Below are 24,585 nucleotides of genomic sequence, written 5' to 3'. Positions count from 1 at the left end.
GACCCCTGCTGGTCGCTCCTGGTCGTCGTCGACCAAAATGGCCGCCCCCATGAATCGCACATGGTTGAGGCCGCCAAGCGTAGCGACTCCCGGTGGTCATCCTCCTCTGACTCCGTCGACCACAATGGCATCGTCCTGGACTCGCACGTGGACGAACCCCGTGGGTACTTCGACGTCGATGGTGATGATCCCCGTTCTGAAGGGTCACAGGCTGCACTGCCGTTCTTGGGCTTTGATCTGCACACCTTCGCGTAGTGCCCCTTTTTACCGCATTGATTACAGACCACCGCTTTAGCAGGACACTTTTGTCGTGGATGCTTGGCCATTCCGCAGAAGTAGCACCGCGGGCCGCATGGGGCTGCCGCCGTCGTCGGGTCTACATGGGAGCACGCCATAACACTGCACTTCGAGCCCGTGGGGCGAGGAGGGATTTGTGACTGCTCCTGCCACGTTGTCTCCACGTGGTCCTCCGGATACAGGACCAAGCTCTTCGAAGCCGCCTCAAGCATTTCAGCCATTTCCATAGCTTGGGTCAGGTTGAGATTCCCCTTTTCTAGCAGCTTGAGACGGTTGTACGAAGATGCTACCCCTGCCACAAACGCATCTCGGGCGAGGTCATACATATACTGCTCAGCCGACACAGCTTTGCAGTCGCAGCCCCTGGCAAGCTGCAAGAGCTCATTGGCGTAATCCTCCATGGTTTCGCCCGACTGCCGACGTCGTGTAGCGAGGAGGTAACGAGCGTGGATCTCATTGGGAGGTTTCGTGTAGCGCTTTTTTAAAAGCTCGAGGGCCCTCGGGTAAGTGGTGGCCGCACGGATCGCGAGGTAGACAGTGTCGCTTACCCTCGCATGGAGGACCCGGAGTCTGTCATCATCTGTGATGACCGCTGCGGAGGCTGCCAGGTAGTCCTCGAAACACTTCAGCCAGTGGTCGAAGGTGTTAGAGGCGCCCACCGCACGTGGATCCAGCGTCAGACGCTCTGGCTTTAAGATTTGTTCCATACTCTCCTTTTCGTCGAGAGCTTAGTGTTAGGCAATAAAATTGATGCACGTCAATTGAACTCAAGACACGAGGCTTCGGTAACTGAAGGCTTTTATTGCCTAACAATGGAACTACTAGAACGTAAGTACACCATCCCAGACTGACGAGGTCCCGCCCGAGCAGGGGGTCTTATACCTCTCCCAGGAGGCGGAGCCCGACTGGGATGTGCCACAACAGTAACAACCACAGGTGTATTAATCCCACCCTAGCCCAACAACAACATTAGAACAATCCCACAGTGTGAACACCCTAGCCCAACAACAACATTAGAACAACCCCACAGTGGGAACCAACGATGGTTCACCACAATGGATGATATTGGAATAGTGTAGATTAGAGGGGCTTTAGATTGGTTCCACAGGTCGGCGCAATATCGAGGGCCGAAGGGCCTGTACTGCGCTGAAATGTTCTTTGTTCTAACCATCTGACAGAGTGAACAACCAATTTATTGACAGTAGGCTCATTGTACTTGCTTTCCCACAGATCACTGATGCTGGGAAAATCCTCAAGTCCATATTGAGTACTTTTGTTCCAATTGCAGTTAGTATCTAGCCAAGGCTCAGCACTGGTCTCGAATGTGTCTGCCACCCTTGCCAGTATCAATGCCCACCTTTCACCAGGTTTAGTACACATTGTGAAATTCCATACCTTATGTTATCAGCCTTTATAATATTTGTGATATTTTCGTTTAAAGTTTCCACTGTTAATTTGAGAAAGTCCCATCTGTAGTTTACAAATTTTCTCTTTTCAAAATACACACACTCAAGGACAAAGCATGGATATAAATCTGATGGGTTTGAGAAGAACATTCTTGAACATTGGAAGAGAATTGAAAATGCGCTCCTTGGTTCTCACAATGCTGCTTGCAGGTATGTAGAAAGAATGTCCAATACATTCGCTGCGTGAATGAGAAAGGGGGAATATGCTGCTACCTTTCATACATTTTTAGTATTCAGTAAGGCATGGAGGGGTCAGGATATTTCAAGCATTGGAAATAGTGGTGTTGTGCTCATCACCTCCATCTGTTATAGCAGATGTTACCAGCTTTAACACACAGGCTTACAGAGTTGAAAGCAGAGTTTTTCGCAAGGGTGGATCCAATTATGTTGCTTATTTATGTATCTGACTATATTCACATTATGAATATTAACTGAGCAATGTACAGGTCTGTATGCAACTGTACTATATACAGCGCAACAGATGAAAATATGTTGATATGTAGAACCGCACTGCCTTTGTATGTGTTAATGTCCTGGCAACCAGGTGTTGTGTCTGGATTACAGTTTCCACAAAGAGAGGTCAGGACCAGGACAAGCCACAAGGAGCCAGTATTTTCCTGGATATAGGTGTACAAATGATGTACATTTCCTGTATTTCTTCTGCATGACAAACAGTTCTTTGATAGCCCTTGTTTGCATTTTGCAGTAAATTTTTTCTGTAAACGCCTGGGTTCTGGGTGGGATTATGGAATGGATAGAAACTGAACTCATCAAAGACTCAGTGGGACATGATAGACCCTGTGGTGTTTGTAGGATTGCCTTCCAGCTGCTATTCCATCAGAACAGATGTTCCATCTTCAACATGCTGCTGACTGAAGCGTAACGGTAGGAAGTATTTTGTACTGTTGCTGGTTCAGTGACTCCTGCAGCTACTAAGGACTTGGAAGTTGGCAATTTTCAGATCTATTTTCCTCAAATCACTGTGCGATATTGTAGTGAAGATGGTCAAATCCTTCGCTTCATTACCTCTGGAGGTCAGGAGCGATTTTAATAGAACTAGTCCTCAGGGTATTGAGTTGCCTGGTTGTGGACAGAGCTTGTTACCCTCTTGTCCAATATCCAGTCTTGAATGAATTCCTTCTGTTAAACATTGGAAAGGCCAATGTTATAGTTCAGCTCCACCCACGTAGTCCACATCCCTGGCACAAGGGGCAGACAGGCCATTTGGGAAACAGGGAGCTTTCTTGAGTGCCCCTGTTTCTGTAGATATAGCTCTTGGGGCTAAAGGGATCAAGTGATATGCGGGGGGTGGGGGAAGGGGAAATCAGGATATTGAATTTGATGATCAGCCATGATCAAAATGAATGGCGGAGCAGGCTCGAAGGGCCAAATGGCCTACTGCTTCTAGTTTCTATGTTTCTATGAATGGATCCATATGGTGCTGTATTATTGGCAACGCCTTTATCCATGAGAATCCTGCATCTTACAGTCAGTGGACCAGGCAGTCAATCCATCCATGTTGGTCACCTTCTCCTTCCTTTCCATCAGCTACTGTTTATAGCTGAAGCAGACAGTCATCAAAAGAGCTCCCTACCCTATATCCATGCTATCACAAAGATCACCTACTTCCACTTCTGTAACATTTCCATTCCCGCCCCTACCCTCAACTCATCTGCTGCGGAAAATCTCATTCATACCGGTTGCCTCCAGTGTTCATGGTTTCCTTCCATCATCCACCCTCGGAAACTTCAATTCACCCAAAACTCTGCTGCTTGTCTCTTATCTCACAACAGATCCTGTTGACCCATCAACCCTACCCTTGCTGGCTTCTGGGCTCCCATATTTCCAATTCACAATTTATATCCTTCTGGTTTATGGTTTTCCTCCTGCTTTCTCTGTGAGTTGCTCCAGCCCAAAACTCTCCTGCCCAAATTCTCTTTCTTTGTTGACTCTGCTCTTCGGAACATTCCCACTTCCTTTCACCCATTTTTGATGGCTGTGCCTTCAGCTATCCTAGCCCCATATCTGGAATTCCCTCCTTAATTTTTGCCATATCTCTAACCCCTTCCCCGAGTGTAAGACCCTCCTTGGAACCTATCTGTTTTGTTGAAGCCCTTGGTTAACTTCCCTTTTCTTCTTTACGTCACTTTTCAGTTTTGTGCCGTTACCAATTTGAAAATCAATTTTAGATGTTTTTCTATGTTATGGGTTATTTTTAAAATGTGAATTATTAAAACACAATAGCAACTTATATCTATCCTTTAATGTGATAAACGATGCTTCACAGGAGCATTATAAACCAAAAATTGACATCTAGATACATCTTCGGTAATCTTGACCAAAGAGGTAGGTCTTAATGAGTGTCTTATAGGAACAAAGTGAGGTCGAGAGGTACTGAGGTAAAGGGATTCAGTAGGCAAAGATTTAAATTGGAGATGTTCAAGTGGCTAGAGTGAGTTGAACCCAGACAGCTCGGAGGGTTGTGAGGTTATAGGACATTACAGATATAGGGATGGGGAAAGCCATGGGGAGGTTTGAATACAAGGATGAGAGTTTTAAACTCACGACTTTGCCTGACTGAGAGGCAGATCACAGAGGAAGAGGACTTTGTGAGGTGGATATAGATTGTCTTAGTGATGGTGCAAATATATAGTCAAGAGCTCATCCTGCGATCAAGTATGGCACCACAGTTCTAAACACTCAGGTTTAGTCTCAGACTGTTGCTAAGGAGAGTGATGGAGTTAGTTTTTTAAAATTCTTTTTTTATGGGACATGGGCGTCGCTGACTGGCCAGCATTTATTGCCCATCACTAGTTGCCCGAGGGCAATTGACAGTCAACCACATTGCTGTGGGTCTGGAGTCGCATGTAAGCCAGACCAGGTAAGGATGGCAGATTTCCTTCCCTAAAGGGCATTAGTGAACCAGATGGGTTTTTTCGACAATAGTTATCAGTAGATTCTTAATTCTTAATTTTAAAAAATTGAATTCAATTTCCACCATCTGCCGTGGCGGGATTCAAATCTAGGTCCCCAGAACATTAGCTGGGTATCTGGTTTAAGAGTCTTGCAATAATACCACTAGACCATCGCTTCCCCAGTTAAGTAGGGAAGGAAGTCTGGAGCTGAGACTGAAAGCAATGGCTTCAGTCTTCCCAATATTTAATTGGAGAAAATTTCTGCTCATCCTGTACTGACTGTTAGATGAGCAATTTGATAATTTAGCGACAGTGGAGACATTGAGAGAGTTGGTGGTGAGCTAAAGCTGGGTGTTGTTGGTATGTGAAAACTAACACTGTTTTCAGATGACATCGCTGAGAGGCAGAATGTAGAAAATAAATAAGAAGGGCCCAAGGAAAGATTTTTGGGTGCCATCAGTAATAGAACATAGAACATAGAACAGTACAACACAGAACAGGCCCTTCGGCCCACGATGTTGTGCCGAGCTTTATCTGAAACCAAGATCAAGCTATCCCACTCCCTATCATCCTGGTGTGCTCCATGTGCCTATCCAATAACCGCTTAAATGTTCCTAAAGTGTCTGACTCCACTATCACTGCAGGCAGTCCATTCCACACCCCAACCACTCTCTGCATAAAGAACCTACTTCTGATATCCTTCCTATATCTCCCATCATGAACCCTATAGTTATGCCCCCTTGTAATAGCTCCATCCACCCGAGGAAATAGTCTTTGAACGTTCACTCTATCTATCCCCTTCATCATTTTATAAACCTCTATTAAGTCTCCCCTCAGCCTCCTCCGCTCCAGAGAGAACAGCCCTAGCCCCCTCAACCTTTCCTCATAAGACCTACCCTCCAAACCAGGCAGCATCCTGGTAAATCTCCTCTGCACTCTTTCCAGCGCTTCCACATCCTTCTTATAGTGAGGTGACCAGAACTGCACACAATATTCCAAATGTGGTCTCACCAAGGTCCTGTACAGTTGCAGCATAACCCCACGGCTCTTAAACTCCAACCCCCTGTTAATAAAAGCTAACACACTATAGGCCTTCTTCACAGCTCTATCCACTTGAGTGGCAACCTTTAGAGATCTGTGGATATGGACCCCAAGATCTCTCTGTTTCTCCACAGTCTTCAGAACCCTACCTTTGACCCTGTAATCCACATTTAAATTAGTCCTACCAAAATGAATCACCTCACATTTATCAGGGTTAAACTCCATTTGCCATTTCTCAGCCCAGCTTTGCATCCTATCTATGTCTCTTTGCAGCCTACAACAGCCCTCCACCTCATCCACTACTCCACCAATCTTGGTGTCATCAGCAAATTTACTGATCCACCTTTCAGCCCCCTCCTCTAAGTCATTAATAAAAATCATAAAGAGCAGAGGACCAAGCACTGATCCCTGTGGCACTCCGCTAGCAACCTGCCTCCAGTCCGAAAATTTTCCATCCACCACCACCCTCTGTCTTCGATCAGATAGCCAGTTACCTATCCAATCGGCCAACTTTCCCTCTATCCCACACCTCCTTACTTTCATCATAAGCCGACCATGGGGGACCTTATCAAACGCCTTACTAAAATCCATGTATATGACATCAACTGCCCTACCTTCATCAACACACTTAGTTACCTCCTCAAAAAATTCAATCAAATTTGTGAAGCACGACTTGCCCTTCACGAATCCGTGCTGACTATCCTGGATTAATCCGCATCTTTCTAAATGGTCGTAAATCCCATCCCTAAGGACCTTTTCCATCAATTTACCAACCACCGAAGTAAGACTAACAGGTCTATAATTACCAGGGTCATTTCTATTCCCTTTCTTAAACAGAGGAACAACATTCGCCATTCTCCAGTCCCCTGGCACCATCCCCGGGGACAGTGAGGACCCAAAGATCAAAGCCAAAGGCTCTGCAATCTCATCCCTTGCCTCCCAAAGAATCCTAGGATACATTTCATCAGGCCCAGGGGACTTATCGACCTTCAGTTTATTCAAAACTGCCAGTACATCCTCCCTCCGAACATCTATTTCCTTCAGCCTATTAGCCTGTAACACCTTCTCTTCCTCAAAAACATGGCCCCTCTCCTTGGTGAAAAGTCAGGAGTGGGATTTGAACCCACGCCCCTAGAAAGGGACCAGAATTCACCAGCCTTAACACAAGGCAAGGAATCACACTCCTTGAGTCTGGCACCTTAGACCACTCGGCCATCCTGACAACTGATGCAGGATCAGGAAGAAAAGCCATTGTTCTGGCTATGACTAGATAGATAAGAATGAAACTCGGCAAAAAATAGTCCAACTGGACAAAAGTGAAGAGGTATTGGAGGAGAGTGATGTGGTCACCATGTCAAAGCCTGCAGGCAGATCGAGATGGACGAAGAGGGATGGTTTTACCTTTTTATCAGCCATATAGGATGTCATTTGTGAATTTGATTGGAGCTGTTTTGGTGCCATGGCAGGAGTAGAAGCCTGACTGGAGTGATTCAAACATGGGGTTTTGGGAAAGATAGACACAGATTTGGGAGGGGACATCCCAAATCTGTGCAATGGCTTTGGAGAGGAGAGGGAGTTTGTTGATGGGACGATGGTTTGCAAGGGCTGTTTTTTAATAAGGAGATGAGTGATAACAGCAGATTTCAAGAAGAGAACAACTCATAGAAATCATAGAAATATGATTGAAGGACTCTCCTGATGAAGGGGCAGCGCTTCGAAAGCTCGTGCTACCAAATAAACCAGTTGGACTTTAACCTGGTGTTGTGAGACTTCTTACTGTGCCTACCCGAGTCCAACGTCGGCATCTCCACATCTTGGAGAGTAAGCCATTAACAATATCGACTAGCATGGAGTTAGAGGGGAAAGTTGGATGGTCAACATTTTAGTGGGAATAGGGTCATGAGAGATGAAGGTGTATCTAATGGACAAATTAAACTCAGAGAGGGCATGACAGGAGAGATAGGAGAGAAACTAGAGAGAGCTGCGAGTTCAGGACGAAGTCATGGAGGGGGGCGGGGGGTGGGGGGGAAGTGGTTAGAGTTAGGGTTAGGGTGAGAGTCAAAAACAATTTGGCCTGGTGGGCTATTGGACAGGAGGAAAGTGACAGGCAGTTGATCAGATGCCTTGAACCTCATGACTAAAAAGTCTGTAAACTCGTCGTACTTATTGTTAAGGGGATGGGGCAAGTGATCTAAAAGAACATTGTTGTTATTATTGTAAATCTTAATCTGTGGCAAGCTTGCTGTATTGTTGTTAGCAGTCTATCAATTATTTTTTACTTAAAAGAAATTACTGCTTGCTTTGCAACACTGAGGATATTTGTCATACGTTCTACCGTTTGTTACTGAGATATTTACGTATTCATGCGAAATGATTAATATCTATTAAAATAATGGTGAGAGGAATGTCATAAAGTGCAACAAAAACAGAAAATGCTGCAAAATCTCAGCAGGCCTAATAGCATCTGGGGAGAGAGAATAGAGTCAACGTTTCGAGTCTGGATGACTCTTCGTCCAAACTCAAAACGTTGGCCCTGTTCTCTCTCCACAGATGCTGTCAGACCTGCTGAGGTTTTCCAGCATTTTCTGTTTTTGTTTCAGATTCCAGCATCGGCAGTAATTTGCTTTTGTCATAAAGTGCATTTTGTGTTCTCTGATGACATTGCTAACAAGTTGCCAGGTTCTGCAGGCGAAAGGTAAACGATTAGCTGCTAATTGTGATTGCTTCAATAGCTAGCTGCTAAGTCAAATGCTCAAACAAAGCTGTCCCCGGCAGCCCAAACCTCTGAATGAGAGCAAGGAAGTAAGAAGTTTAACAACACCAGGTTAAAGTTCAACAGGTTTATTTGGTAGCAAAAGCCACACAAGCTTTCGGAGCTCCAAGCCCCTTCTTCAGGTGAGTGGGAATTCTGTTCACAAACAGGGCATATAAAGACACAAACTCAATTTACATGAATAATGGTTGGAATGCGAATACTTACAGCTAATCAAATCTCTAAGATACAAACAACGTGAGTGGAGAGAGCATCAAGACAGGCTAAAAAGATGTGTATTGTCTCCAGACAAGACAGCCAGTGAAACTCTGCAGGTCCAGGCAAGCTGTGGGGGTTACAAATAGTGTGACATGAACCCAATATCCCGGTTGAGGCTGTCCTCGTGTGTGCGGAACTTGGCTATCAGTTTCTGCTCAGCGACTCTGCGCCGTCGTGTGTCGTGAAGGCCGCCTTGGAGAACGCTTACCCGAATATCAGAGGCCGAATGCCCGTGACCGCTGAAGTGCTCCCCAACAGGAAGAGAACAGTCTTGCCTGGTGATTGTCGAGCATCTCCACATCATGAGAGCAAGGAAACATGTTCTCACATAGACAGCCGAATATGCCATTCAGTATGACCTCCATTAAAGTTCTTATTCTATCTGATGGGAACATTTACTTTCCATAGTTTCATTGAATCCCTACAGTGCAGAAGGAGGCCATTCAGCCCATCAAGTCCGCACTGACCATAATCCCACCCAAGCCCCATCCCCGCAATCCCACCTATTTACCCTAGCTAGTCCCCCTGACACTAAAGGGCAATTCTAAACTAGTCACTTACAGAAAAAACATGAATCAAGCTGTGAAAGCACGCCACACCATGCTCATCTGGAATTTTCCCAGGAAAAAAAGCAGAAATTAAATTTCATTCAGTCGAGCCATTGGACGAACATTTTACTGTCAATTGGAAGGACTGAAAATGTGCTGGGTTGCCATGACAAACATGAACAGCTGCCCATATTGCTTTATATTAATATTTATTATGTGTCTCTCCACAGCTGCTGCAAGTGCCAGGGTGACACCTTACTCGCTATTGCAGTTCAGGAAGATGATTTTGTGCGTGCTTCCGGAGAGTTCTCCCATTCTGGATTACAATGGTTATGGATGTAACTGTGGATTTGGTGGTACCGGCACATACATTGACGAATTAGACAAGTACGTCCATTAATGGCAACACTTGACAATCCATACCCCATGGGTAACTGGCTGATGTGCTCATCACGTTTAATTGGAACAGTGGTTGTGGTTGTGGTTGATGGAAAGCTCCTGCCTTCCTCAACTGGACAGCCAAATTGGAAAGTGGGATTAATTTTGAATTATTCCTGTAAAATACCCCCTGAGAAATAACATTTAGATGTTTCTAAAGCTTCCTATAAAGGTAGTTGCCATAAAACTTAAAAATCATGTGGCCTTGGCAATATTTCTGGGAGACTCCAGTCCCTCAATGAGCCATTATGTCTGGTGTCCTGCTGTATCCTGCAGAAGGCTCAAGGGAAAGAAACTTCCATGTTTGGCATCCCTGCTTTTGCCCTTTTCTCACTTTAGTCAAAAGCCCCAAAGGGTCAGCCTGGAAACTTGGGCACACCGTTATTGGGTTCCAGTCATTCAGGTGCACTTTGGGAACTTGGCCACTAAATCTGTAAAGTTTACCAATGATAAAATTTTCAATAATAATCTATTGCAAAATGTTCTCATGTCTCTTCTAAACTCTATACTTTCTAATTCAGTAATCCGATTACTCCCTCAGTACTGTGGCATAGTGGTTAGCATGGCTGCCTCACAGCGCCAGGGACCCGGATTCGATTCCAGCCTCGGGTCACTGTCTGTGTGAATTTTGCATGTTCTCCCCGTGTCTGCATGGGTTTCTTCCGGGTGCTCTGGTTTCCTCCCATAGTCCAAAGATGTACGGGTTAGGTGTATTGACCATGCTAAATTGCCACTTAGTGTCAGGAGGATCAGCAGGGTAAAACGTGGGGTGACGGGGATAGAATCTGGATGCGATGGTTGTCAGTGCAGGCTTGTTGGACCGAATGGCCTCCTTCTGCACTGTAGGGATTCTATGATTTCTAGCAGTTTTAAGACTCCACTTACGGCTGATCAGAACTTACAAAGGTATTGTTCATTTGGGTTCTGAAAGGAGGAAATGTAACTTGTTCGTTGCATTAAGAGTTAGAAGTGAGGTGACAGAAGCACTATGGGACCCACCACTTGGCAATGTGAGGGGTCATAATGATAATCAGAGCTTGGAAGGAAACAAGCCTCACATTCCATATAAGGAAAGGCTGAAACATCTATTTTCATAGCAACTACTGCTTGTGGCCATCTCCTGGTTCCTTGCTCCCTTCTAACATTTCATCTCTCTCCTCCACACCCAGCGTTCCCCCACTCTCTGCAACATCGCAAATGACCAACTCACATATCTCAGTCTCAAAGATTTTAAATTAATTTCATTTGGCTTCTCAGCTTCTCTTTTTAAACCACACGGCTCATCACAGTTCAATCCAACTCCCAATAGTTTCCTCTATGTGCCCATGATCACAAGGCAATTTTTCATGAATAGGCAAGATCTATGAGCTAAAACATCTCCCCTAATACCAGCTGTGAGTGTGGTAATGTGCCCAAGATTACCAATTATTCTGTGCTACTAAATAGTTTTCTGATTCGCTCTAAAAGCACCACATTGTGAGCAGGCTAAACTCCTACATAGTCCAAAACTCCTACATAGTCCAAATTTACTTCCGTGCTTGGGACTAGAGTGGCTAAATTCCACAGCCCACCAAAAATGGGTGCAGGGCTCATGATGCAGGATCAACCTTTGCTCACTTCTTCCAATGCAGGCAGCACACTAACTTTGCACTATCTGCTAGTGAACATGATTCCAGCATACAGCCATCAATAACCAGGTAATTGGACTTCTCAAGCAAAGGGCCCAACATCGTGAGAGACAAGCAACAGCTAAAGCTGGCCTTCACTACTTAAAGTCAGCCATTGTCTCATGGAAGGGAAGTGCATTGTGGCTGGAGCATGTGCTGGAAGGAATTCTGCACCTGATTCTGACGTGGGAATGACAGGAAAATGGCACAGCACGGTACAGGACAGGCTTCGAGATTTTCCAATGCTGCACTGGAGACCTCGGTCAAGGACAAATTGCATTTGGTCACAGGAGGCCCTACAGACAAACTCTCAGAAGGCAGTGGGACCAGAAAGCCATTATGATCAATGCCAGGAGTCAAATCCTAAGGACCTGAATTCAGTGGTGCACAAAGTTCAATGATCTCACATGACTAGTCGAGGTTAGTGAATGTGTCTTCCAATGCCACATCCTACCAATTGCACCACTAGCCTCAGATTCTGGGAAATGCACCGCACCATCATCGCTCACCTACCAGCAATCTCTGCTAGGACTTACACCTAACTTTCGTAATTTCTCTTCACCTGCACATATTTAGCAGTCCCTTTCACACCAGGTTTGCACACACTGCCAGCTCTTTACCCATGATAGTAATATCACCCAATCGGATTCCATCACTCACTTACACACTTCTCTCTGTTTTGCTGGAAAAGTGATAGACAACTGGAGGCCACAGCTGCTAACTGATGGGGAAAGGTGCGACTCTGTGCCCTCGCCCCATGGAGGAGATAGTGATTGACATTATTGGAGCAGCCACAATTACAACCTCAGAACTTTATTTTTGAAAGTATGATTTCTTTCATCTTTCGACTGACTGGAACTTTAATATTTTGAATTGAGAAGAGCAAACTATTTAAAAATGCACAGCCACATTCCAAGGCGAAGGTGAAAACCACAAATCATCATCAGGGGAGTGTGAAGAGAGACATTTCTTATAAACGAGGCACCCATCGAAATTTTTAACTATCTAGGGAAGAGAGATTAAGAATGCAAAGCACTGGTCATTGAAACAATGGCTGAATCACAGAATACTACAGTGCAGAAGAGGCCCTTCGCCCCATCGAGTCTGCACCGACAAATGAAAGGCCCTGACCTGCCCACCTAATCCCACTTGCCAGCACTTGGCCCATAGCCTTGAAGGTTTTGGCCAAGTACTCATCCAGGTACTTTTTAAAGGATGTGAGGCATCCCGCCTCCACCTCCCTCCCAGGCAGTGCATTCCAAACCGTCACCACCCTCTGAGTAAAAAAGTTTTTCTTCCAATCCCCCCTAAACCTCCCACCCCTCACTTTTAACTTGTGTCCCCTCGTAACTGACCCTTCAACTTAGGGGAGCAGCTGTTCCCTATCCACCCTCATAATCTTGAACACCTCAAGCAGGTCGCTGCTGACATATACTCCCAAAACCATTTGGGAATACACAATGGGTGAAGTATTTCAAGAAAAGATTGCCAGCCAGAAAAAAGAGATTGCAAGTGACACAGATGGTGTCAAGAAAGCTTTCAACTATGGAAACAAGTGGAGGGCTCTCCTTCTCTCTCTTTTGGAATAAACATGTCGCCTGGTTCGAGAAGCTAACTCAACCAGAAACCTACCAGCAAACTGAGATCTCATAATAATTGCAACATCTTCTACATCTGACTGTACCCTTAACTGTATATTCTTTTACCTGTGTGTGTGTGTCCCCTTATGACTGTATGAGGGCTGAATGCTTGAAGTTGCATTTTTATTATTTTTCTCAGGTTTAGGGGCCAATAGATTCGCTTTCTTTGACTCAAGAAAATCTTATTTGTTTGGCTGCTTATTAATAGTTCACAGCTTAAATAATAAAATACATCCCAATGTGAAGAGGCAAAGTCTCACAAATAAGAAACTTTAATCTCTGTTGTGACCAATCAAGAAGATTGACTAGAGGGGAGCCAGTTTATCCCTTCTCACCTGCTTGTAACAGCATGTGGTCGCACATCAGCTGCATGTTGAGGGAGCAGTATCCCAACTTTGTTGTATATCTGAGACACACAATGACTGTAAAGTGTCCACCAGGGGAAAGCCTGCAACCTTGATGAAGCCACACTTCACACAGGGTTAAAATATATTTTTAAAACTATTTTCATTAAGCAACAGGACTTCTTGAATGAAACCACCTTTCATCGGCCTTTACAATGTGTTGTACACTGATGGTGTGAATTGCCAGTACACCCAGTGTGTTTGTATCTCCAGTCAGAACGAAAGAAATTAGAGGACAGCCAATGATTAAATAATCCAAGTAGCTATAAGTGCCAGCTCTTTGAATATCCCCAATTAAAGTCACAATTGGGGAAATTATTGCATTAACTGCTAATGAACAAGTGTTTCCTGTCACCAGGTTACTTACACCAGCTAACTGCCTTGAGCAAGCAAAGACATCAAAAATAATCCAATACACACAGACTCGGTGTATCTTGACTAACCCATCAACATAGTTTGTTTCCGCAAAGGATTCAGCACTTGGGTAAGGGAAGATAGCTTCCCTGACAATTCTGCGGCACTGAATCTCTGACTGGATTTCTCCCAGTCTCCTACAGCAACCTGCAGACAATTGGTGGAAGATCTGGAGAGACTGCATAAATAACAACAACTTGCATTTACATATCACCTTTAAAGAAGTACACTGAAGAACAGAAGGAAATATTAGCACAGGTGACCAAAAACTCAGTAGGAGTGGATATTATGGGAGGGTCTTAAAGGAGGACTGAGTAGAGAGCAAAGTATTTCCTCCCAGAGCCCTGACCAATACTGACCATTCAAATCAAAGTTCACTCAATTTATCTGGTCATAAACGTACTCTTGTTTGTGGGATCTTGCTGTGCATAAATTGGCTGCTGAATTTCCTATGAATGTGACTACACATTAAATAAAAACATTTTATTTGCTGTAAAATGCTTTAGGATGCCCGAGGATTATGAAAAGTGTTCTTTCTTTAACCCAGGCCAGAACTTTCTGGCTTTTGATTTGATTTGATTTATTATTGTCACATGTATTGGTAAACAGTGAAAAGTATTGTTTCTTGCGCTATACAGATAAAGCATACCATTCATAGCAAATGAAAGGAGGGGGTGCAGAATGTAGCATTGGTACAGAGTTTAAAAGAGTTAGAATAAAGTTTTAAAAGCTTAGAACAAGAGTTAAAGTTAGGAATTAGAGGGTATGCTGGGCACAGCTTGCAGGAAGTTGCTGTGCACACTGGTGGAATCTTCTGGTCTCGCCAACAGCATGCCCCCACCATGGGTTTTCCAGCAGTGAGGGGCACATTTAACGGGAAATGCCATTGACAACAGGACGGGTCACATTGCGCTGCTGCGTAACTCACAGCGGTTTCTCAATAAATCCTGCCCCCAATGTAGAAATGGGACAGAAACTCCCCCAGTTCATCAGGCACCTCTGTCATACAGACTGGAATTTTCCAGCCCTTCCTGCCAACAGGATTTTCCCACCCGCTGAAGTCAATCTCCTGCAGTGGGTTCTGGCGGTGGGGCTGGTGAGCCATGCAAATTGCCATTGACTTTGCAGGACAGGAAAATCCAACCGGTGGCCAATAGTTTGCCGTGGTGGCAGTGGGGTGGAAAATTCAGGCCACAGTGTGAGTGTGTGGGAATAACTAAACATAACCTGGAAATATTCAAAATGTCAGCGCTCATAAAATTGGAGAAAATAAAGTGGAGATTCAAAGAACAAAGAACAGTGCAGCACAGGAACAATCCTGCCAAACCTGTGCTGATCACATTGTCCTACCTAGACCAACCGGCTGTATCCCTCTATACCCCGTCTGTTCATATGCCTATCCAGATAAGATCCAGTTCCCTTACTGTTGAGTCTCCTTCCACCATCCCTAAAGGTGTCACAGTGTAAGTCACAACAACTCACTGTGTGAGACATTTATTTAAAGTCCTCAAGTAGTTACGTGCAGTCACACCATCGAAATATGACAGAGTGAAGCGATTGTCAATCACCCAATACAATGAGCCAATCACCTTGCACTCCTCTGATACTAACATTGCACGCATTGACTTTTTCTTTCTGTTATAGGTGCTGCCTAGAACATGACAGGTGCTACAGACAAGCAAAAAAGGATCACTGCAGGTATCTGATAGACAGCCCATACTTTGAAGTTTATTACTCTTCTTGCGCTGGGAACAAAATCAACTGCAGCGGTGAGTATCTGAGCCTTTCAAAGCTGTAGAAATTAGCATTGCAAATCCTCAGTGATGTACACATGCTGAATAGTGAATAAAATGAATCTCAGAACAGCAGAGAGCTACACCACTGCGGTTATAAACAATGGGATATGGGAAACGCTGAGAGGAGATGTATAAAACGATAAGGGGTCTGTTTAGAGTGGATAGGAAAGACCCATTTCCCTCAGCAGAGAGCTCAGTGACCAAGGGCCATAGATTTAAAATAATTGATAGGTGGATGAGAAGGGAATTGAGAAGAAATATTTTTGAGCCAGAGGGCGGTGGTCAGTCTGGTGCAGACCATGAGGAGAAAATGGGGTGGCATCGTGGCACAATGATTAGCATTGCTGTCTCACAGTGCCACGGGTTCAATTTCCGGCTTGGGTCACTGTCTGTGCGGAGTTTGCATGTTCTCCCCGTGTCTGCATGGGTTTCCCCCGGGTGCTCCGGTTTCCTCCCACAGTCCAAAAGGTGCACATTGGCCATGCTAAATTCTCTCTCAGTGTACCCGAACAGGCACTGGAGTGTGGCGACTGTAAAGGTCCCAAATTTTTTTATATTAGCTCTTGGGATGTTGGCTGGACCGGCATTTATTGCCCATTCTTGAGGGCATTTTATGAGTCAAAAACACTGCTGTGGATTTGGAGTCACATGTCGGCCAGACCAAGTAAAGGCAGCAGATTTCCTTCCCTGAAGGACATTAGTGAACCAGATATGTTTTTTACAACAATTGATAAAGGTTTCATGGTCATCATTAGACTTTCAATTCCAGATTGTTATTGAATTATAATTCACCATCTACCATGGCAGGATTCAAACCCAGGTCCCCAGAGCATGAGCCTGGGTTTCTGGATTACTAGCGTAGCGACAATACCACTACGCCACCACTTTCCCCAGTGGTCCCGAGTCTGAGTTGATCAGCTGTGTTTTGTGGGGTAATTAATGGTGATGTTGCTACAATTGGCCTTAGTGCCAGAAGGTAATAATTCAGCCAGATTCTTCCTCCTAATTTCACCCACTGAAACCCACTCTGCCACCAATCCTATCCAACACCCTCACCGGCTGGTAGGATTGGACTGAGCCACAACAATTGAATAGCTCTGTAATGCTGACTGATTAGGCTCACTCATGATGAAGCATCATTTAGATGATGAGGCACCAGGCGAGATACCCTAACAACAGCTTTGAGGTGGGAATGTTTTAAATAAACCAGTTGAGGCATTTGGCCTTTTCCTGTTAAGAGGTGCGGTGCTGAAGGTAAATAACCTATCAATGTTATCTTTTTCAGGCAAGAATGATCCCTGTGAGAGTGATATTTGTAATTGCGATCGTACAGCAGCCATCTGCTTTTCTCAATCCAAATATAACAAAGAAAATAAAAATCTTGACAGGGACCTCTCCTGTTGAAAGTGGATGTCAAGTTAGATAACTGAATAAATATTAATAAAGCTTCCTTCACTGTTTTCTTGTCCCTTGTGGAAATCACATCACAAACACATACAGAAAAGGAAAAAAAATGTATTGTACTGGAATATTGACATACTGACAAAATTGCTCAAAATCTAAATGATTAACTGATTAATGTTTCACAAGGTAGGCACTTGCAATGCATACGCCAGATCCCATGATCCCCCAATGTGCACTGGGCAATGTGGCACAGTGGTTAACACTGCTGCCTCACAATGCCAGAGGCCCGGGTTCAATTCCTGGCTTAGGGGACTGTGTGGAGTTTGCATGTTCTCCCCGTGTCTGCGTTGGTTTCCTCCGGGTGCTCCAGTTTCCTCCCACAGTCTGAAAGATGTGCTGGTCCCTGCTAAATTCTTCCTCACTGTACCTGAACAGGTATTGGGAGTGTGGCGACTAGGGGATTTTCACAGTAACTTCATTGCAGTGTTAACATAAACCTACTTGTGACACTAATAAATAAAATTTAAAACAATTCTACAATCCCTCCTGACATATTGGATATTTGATCCTCAACTATTGATCCTTGATCCTGGATCCACACTGTTGTTCCTTATTTGCACTGTACCAACAATCCCATCATTTCAATGTGTGGATTTGGTCAATCCATGATCAGGATCAGTATTGTACTGCCAGTCTCACGATCCCTGATGTTTACTCCTGAGCTGTGATCCTGGATCAGCTGAGCTGTTAGTCCTGCTAATCACATGATACCAAATAGATACTGCCAATCATGAAAAAGGAAAATTGAATCAAAATCATCCCCATAATAAAGTAATACAATTCAAACAAGATATCACAGCAGCACTTCCACCAAATAAAATCAAACTAAGGCCGATTAATGACCCAATATCTGGTTAGAATTTATACCTTCTATTTATACCAGCAATTGTCTTATTCACCCCTGAAACATTTATTCACCTCCAGATTCAATTATTTCAGGGCTCCCCTTCAATATCGCTCATCCTCCAGCCATCAGAAAATCTAATCTGTCTATAATCCTGCAACTGGTATTCATCTTGCATCCCAGATCCCCAACAACTGAAAAATTTCTCATGCCTCTCTTTCAATCCCTCTCTGCTCCCATTGAGTTTATCTCCATCAACTGTCCAAACCTTCACCCTCCAATCGTTCTCTCCCTGAGTCAGCCTCTGACATACCTCCTCCCTTTGCTAAACCACCGATAGCTCTGTGTTCAGCTGCCAGCTTCCCTGTCATCTGGAACTTTCTCCACAATCCTTCTACTGCTACTCTTTCTCCCAGAGTGTCCTAAAAACCCAATTGTTTAAGCAAACTGTTTGTCACCCTTCCCTCGTAATATCCGTTTGTGTGTCTGAGTGGCCATTTTCCACATGTCTCTGCTAGATGCTTTGGGATGTCTTTTTGCATTGAGGGAATTATATAAATGGATGATCTTCTTTCCTCCTTATTCTTCATCAAAATCATCAATAAGCCAAGAACGTTTACAATAGGCTAGGGGAATTAGCGGGGTAAAAACATGGGGTTATATCAGTTGTCAGGATGGCCGAGTGGTCTAAGGTGCCAGACTCAAGGAGTGTGATTCCTTGCCTTGTGTTAAGGCTGGTGAATTCTGGTCCCTTTCTAGGGGCGTGGGTTCAAATCCCACTCATGACTTTAGGGCGGCATGGTAGCACAGTGGTTAGCACTGCTGCTTCACAGCTCCAGGGACCTGGGTTCGATTCCCGGCTTGGGTCACTGTCTGTGTGGAGTTTGCACATTCTCCTCGTGTCTGCGTGGGTTTCCTCCGGTTTCCTCCTACAGTCCAAAGATGTGCGGTTAGGTTGATTGGCCATGCTAAAATTGCCCCTAGTGTCCTGAGATGCGTAGGTTAGAGGGATTAGTGGGTAAATATGTAGGAATATGGGGGTAGGGCCTGGGTGGGATTGTGGTCGGTGCAGACTCGATGGGCCGAATGGCCTCTTTCTGTACTGTAGGGTTTCTATGAATCTTATGGGGATGGGATGCTTTGCTGGAGAGTCGGTGCAGACTCGATGGGCCAAGTGGCCTCTTTCTGCAATATAGGAATTCTACGATTTCCTTCTTTATTCAGATCAAGGTGCAAGAGATAAATACTCATCTTAATTGATGAGTACAATAATTTTGCATTCTTCTTAGAATCATTGAATAATACATAAGAACATAAGAAATAGGAGCAGGAGTAGGCCATCTAGCCCCTCGAGCCTGCCCCGCCATTCAATAAGATCATGGCTGATCTGAAGTGGATCAGTTCCACTTACCCGCCTGATCCCCATAACCACTAATTCCCTTACCGATCAGGAATCCATCTATCCGTGATTTAAACATATTCAACAAGGTAGCCTCCACCACTTCAGTGGGCAGAGAATTCCAGAGATTCACCACCCTCCGAGAGAAGAAGTTCCTCCTCAACTCTGTCCTAAACTGACCCCCCTTTATTTTGAGGCTGTGCCCTCTAGTTCTAGCTTCCTTTCTAAGTGGAAAGAATCTCTCTACCTCTACCCTATCCAGCCCTTTCATTATCTTATAGGTCTCTATAAGATCCTCCCTCAGCCTTCTAAATTCCAACGAGTACAAACCCAATCTGCTCAGTCTCTCCTCATAATCAACACCCCTCATCTCTGGTATCAACCTGGTGAACCTTCTCTGCACTCCCTCCAAGGCCAATATATCCTTCCACAAATAAGGGGACCAATACTGCACACAGTATTCCAGCTGCGGCCTCACCAATGCCCTGTACAGATGCAGCAAGATATCTCTGCTTTTATATTCTATCCCCCTTGCGATATAGGCCAACATCCCATTTGCCTTCTTGATCACCTGTTGCAACTGCAGACTGGGTTTTTGCGTCTCATGCACAAGGACCCCCAGGTCCCTTTGCACAGTAGCATGTTGTAATTTTTTTCCATTTAGATAATAATCCAATTTGCTATTATTTCCTCCAAAGTGAATAACCTCGCATTTGTCAACGTTATACTCCATCTGCCAGATCCTTGCCCACTCATTCAGCCTGTCCAAATCTCTCTGCAGACCTTCTACGCCCTCCACACGATTCACTTTTCCACTGATCTTTGTGTCGTCGGCAAACTTTGTTACCCTACACTCAGTCCCCTCCTCCAGATCATCTATATAAAATGGTAAATAGTTGAGGCCCGAGTACCGATCCCTGCGGCACGCCACTAGTTACCATCTGCCAACCAGAAAAGCACCCATTTATTCCGACTCTCTGCTTCCTGTCAGTTAGCCAATCTCCAATCCACGCTAACACCCTACCCCCAACTCCGTGTGACCCAATCTTCTTCAGCAACCTTTTGTGAGGCACCTTATCAAACGCCTTTTGGAAATCCAAAAACACCGCATCCACCGGTTCCCCTCCGTCAACCGCACTAGTCACATCTTCATAAAAATCCAACAAGTTCGTCAAGCACGACTTTCCCCTCATGAATCCATGCTGCGTCTGCTTAATCGAACCATTCTTATCCAGATGGCCTGCTATTTCTTCTTTAATGATGGATTCCAGCATTTTCCCAACTACAGATGTTAAGCTAACCGGCCTGTAGTTACCCACCTTTTGTCTATTTCCTTTTTTAAACAGCGGCATAACATTAGCCGTTTTCCAATCCGCCGGCACTACCCCAAAATTCAACGAATTTTGATAAATAACCACTAACGCATCCGCTATTACCTCTGACATTTCTTTCAGTACCCTGGGATGCATTCCATCCGGGCCCTGGGACTTGTCCACCTTCAGTCCCGTTAGTCTAACAAGCACTGCCTCCCTGGTAACAGTACAGAAGAATGCTGTTCAGCCGACTGTGCCAGTGCTGTCACTTTTAAAATGTTTCCAGTTGCTCCCATCTCTCTGCTCTTTCCCCAAAACCCCGCCGACCTTTCCTAACTATTTATCCAATTCGCTTTTGAAAGGTTTTATTGAGTCTGCTTCCATTCCTTACAGGCAGTGCCCTCCAGATCATACTGACTCATGTTACCATTGATTCTTTTGCCAATTACTGTCAATCTGTCTCCTGGTTACTGATCCCTCTCTCACTGGGAAACAGTTTATCCTTATTTACTCTGTCAAAGCCCTTCGTGATTTTGAACAGTTCAATCAAATTTCCTCTTAATCTAAGGAGGACAAAATCAGTCTCTAGTCTTCACACATAACATTGTTGAAATGTTGTTTTTATTCATTCATGGGACATGGGCGTCGTTGGCTGGCCAGCATTTATTGCCCATCCCTCGTTGCCTGTGGGTAGTTGAGAGTCAACCACATTGCTATGGCTCTGAAGTCACATGTAGGCCAGACTGGGTAAGGACAGCAGGTTTCCTTCCCTAAAGAACATTAGTGAACCAGATGGGTTTTTCCAACAATCAACAATGATTTCATGGTCATCAGTAGATTCTTAATTCCAGATATTTCTTATTGAATTCAAATTCCACCATCTGCCATGGCGGGATTCAAACCCAGGTCCCCAGAACATTAGCTGAGCTTCTGGATTAATAGACTAGCGATAATACCATTAGGCCATCGCCTCCCCTCAAAATAAGTCGAGCTCCTAAAGAGTGATGCCCCAATATGCCACTGGGCCTAAGGTTTTCAATCATTTTCTTGTTTTTGTAAACTATGCTTGTTTTTGAAGTTGAAGATCCCATCTGACTTTTGAATTGCCTTCACAACTTGTTCTGCCTCTTTCAAAGATTTGTATACGTACGTCGTCAGGTCTCTCTGTTCTTGCACTCCCACTAACATTGTAACGATTAGTGATATTGCCTTTCTTCATTCTCCTGCAAAAATGAATCATTTCGCACTTCTCTCCACTAGATGTCACTGGTCAGCATCTGCACATTTCCACAGTTTCTCTATCTCCTCTGGAGTATGTTAACATCCTTGATCTTTACTACAATCTGTGGTTTGTATCATCTGCAAACTTTGAAATTGTGCCCTGTTATTAACATTTATCAAAGGGCACAGTGCTGCTGACACTAACTCCTGGGATACATCACTGCTTTCCTCCCTCTGGACACAACATCAACAGAACACCACTGTTCTTTGCTTTCTGTCCCTTAGTCAATCTCACATTCATGCAGTCATGGCTCTAATCATGTCATGGACGTCAATCTTGCTACTGAAAATATTGTTACAGAAGGTGCTAGTTACACAGGAGTGTGAGAGAGCTCAGGATGGCTCCATTCCAAGTCACTCACCATCCTGACTTGGAAATATGTCACCGTTCACCTACAGCATTAATGGGTTCACTGTGGTGACTTTCTAATTTGTAAATATCACAGCTGAGCACTTTTTGAATATATGTATAAGCACTCATAGTTGTCTCAGTGTATTTTTGTACACTGTAAATTACAATAGGAATGTTAACATAATGCATGGCCTTCTTAGGAATGACACTGAAGGAAGCTTGCTGAGGTCCATCTCACAGTGACATCATCAGGAGCCAGGGAGAGGCCACGTTTGTGAGGCATTCGAAGGCTACTTCTTCCTCTGATCTTTCACATAAAGTTAGAATTTCCAGAGGGTCACAGACTGAGATCCTTCTTCCATCAATCATTGTCCATCCATGCTCAGCTTTAATATAGGTTCAATGGTTAGGCTGCACAATGGAGATCAGCAGATGCATCTCAAGCATGAATGCTGAGTGAAAGACATTCATCACCATGACAGTGTTACACATTGGCCTAGATATATGCCACACATGCAGTCTCCAGAGAATACTCCTCACCTGGTGTCCCCATTACTTTGGATGCCATTACATTCCAGCTAGCAGAGTATCTTTTGATCTTATGGTTTTGTGAGGGTAACTGAGATTTATGGAAGCTATGAACATTGAATGTGGTGCCCACTCCAGAAACCAGACTATTGGCCAGGATAGATGCTGTATATTCGATCAAAGAGCTGTTGTTGCACAGTCATGGTCTCATCCTGTATGATGTGCCTTATCTGCATGTATATTGGCACATACAATCACATCAGCATGTATTGAGTGTGAAGTCATAATGGTATCTATGCACAGGGTAGCAGCTTTGGCATATCATCTGCAGGCACTGGCATTTATCTAGGCGTTTCCATGGTACATGTGCCTTCCTGACACCTGGGTTCCAGAATCTGTAGAGGCAAAAAAATTGCCCTGCCAAGTCCAGCAACGCCCCCCTCCCACGGATTAGGGGAGAATGATTATTTGCCAGTTAATACATTTTTGAGAATTTGCCAAAGGGGACCCTGCACCTTGACAAAAGGGTACCCCAACATTTTATTTTGTTTCATTTACAGGATGTGGGCATCACTGGCTAGAGGCCAGAATTTGTATTTATTGCCCCCCCCTTGTTGCACTTCAGTTGGTGGTGGTGAGCTGCCGACCTGAACGGCAGAAGGCCCTGAGGTGTAGGTACACCCACTGTGCTGTTAGGGAGATAATTCCAGGGTTTGACCCAGCGACTGTGAATAAACGGTGATATATTTCCAAGTCAGGATGGTAAGTGACTTTGGGGAATGGAACCGCCAGGTGGTGACCCTAGTGGGGGGGGGTGCTGTGGAGTGGGGGGTGGAGGGGGGGGAATGGTGGTGGGGGTGCAGGGCAGAGGAACAAGTTGGAAAGTGAGATTTTAGAAGTGGACAAATGAAACAATGGAAGCAAACTAAAAATAATCAGAAAGAATAAAAATGGATGAATAAGATAAAAAGAAATGAAACAAAATAAAAGTGCAGTGGGGTGGAGAAACAAAAAGAGAAAATGCTGGAAAATCTCATCTGTGGAGAGAGAATAGAGCCAACGTTTCAAGTCTGGATGAGCCTTCGGCAGAGCTGAAGACAAAGAAAATCTGGTGTAGTTGAGGGTTCTGGATTTGGGAGATATAGGGTGCCACTGGGTAGAGAGAGATTTTTCCTCACAGCTTTAAGCTGTCTGCTCTCTCTCACTCTCCATTTGTGTTTGCTCCATTTCCAATTTTCAGAGCTGGAATTCTCTTTCCCTTTCCCTCTCCTGAGCCTCTCCTCTCTCTTTATGTCTCGTGAAGTTCTATCTGCATTCTGAACTTTTCAGGTTTGAATTTGGCCAGGGTGGTGGGGGTGTGTGAGGTTGGGGGTGGGAGGTGGGGAGGGGGAGTGGAGGGGCTGGATTTGGAATCTGGACTGGGCTCTTCCTCTCCCTGTTCTGTTGGGTATGTGAGATCTGACCCTCTACCTGCAACTGGATCAGTTCACTTCACGTTGCTGAGTAATTTTAACTGGAGCTGTGGCTTTAAATTGCTCTCTGCTAAGGGATGTTAATGTTTCATCATTCACATCTCCTTGCCTGACCCATAGCCGGGCATCAAAAGTTACCATGTCCTCGGTGTCAGGAAAAAAGGCATTTGCTGTGGTAAGTTGCTGCTTTAAAATATGTTCCAGGCACCAGTTTTCCTCAGTGGTGCTCAAAATGACTGCCTTGGCTCTACCTGGATCTTCAGAATGGCAGCGGA

General features: G+C 44.7%; 1 protein-coding gene and 2 non-coding genes across 3 annotated transcripts; 2 read left to right on the top strand and 1 right to left on the bottom strand.

The window, feature by feature from the left end:
- The first annotated feature begins 1,521 nt into the window (after positions 1–1,521).
- Positions 1,522–17,107, top strand: LOC144502655 (phospholipase A2, minor isoenzyme-like). Its single transcript, XM_078226833.1, has 5 exons — positions 1,522–1,664; positions 1,812–1,913; positions 9,529–9,685; positions 15,506–15,630; positions 16,943–17,107. The coding sequence occupies exons 2-5, from the start codon at positions 1,820–1,822 to the stop codon at positions 17,059–17,061; spliced, it is 495 nt and encodes a 164-aa protein (XP_078082959.1). The 5' UTR covers positions 1,522–1,664; positions 1,812–1,819; the 3' UTR covers positions 17,062–17,107.
- On the bottom strand, positions 6,822–6,941 carry trnal-caa (transfer RNA leucine (anticodon CAA)). The gene is made up of 2 exons: positions 6,904–6,941; positions 6,822–6,867 (listed from the first exon to the last, which is right to left on the bottom strand). It is a non-coding gene; the product is annotated as a tRNA-Leu (tRNA).
- Positions 17,108–18,633: 1,526 nt separating the features above from the next.
- On the top strand, positions 18,634–18,753 carry trnal-caa (transfer RNA leucine (anticodon CAA)). The gene is made up of 2 exons: positions 18,634–18,671; positions 18,708–18,753. It is a non-coding gene; the product is annotated as a tRNA-Leu (tRNA).
- The last annotated feature ends 5,832 nt before the right edge of the window (positions 18,754–24,585 follow it).

This window comes from Mustelus asterias, chromosome 13 (genome assembly GCF_964213995.1).
Source record: "Mustelus asterias chromosome 13, sMusAst1.hap1.1, whole genome shotgun sequence".
Classification (NCBI taxonomy): Eukaryota; Metazoa; Chordata; class Chondrichthyes; order Carcharhiniformes; family Triakidae; genus Mustelus; species Mustelus asterias.
The sequence above is the reverse complement of the archived record's forward strand: the minus strand, read 5'-3'. Positions and strand labels throughout refer to the sequence as shown.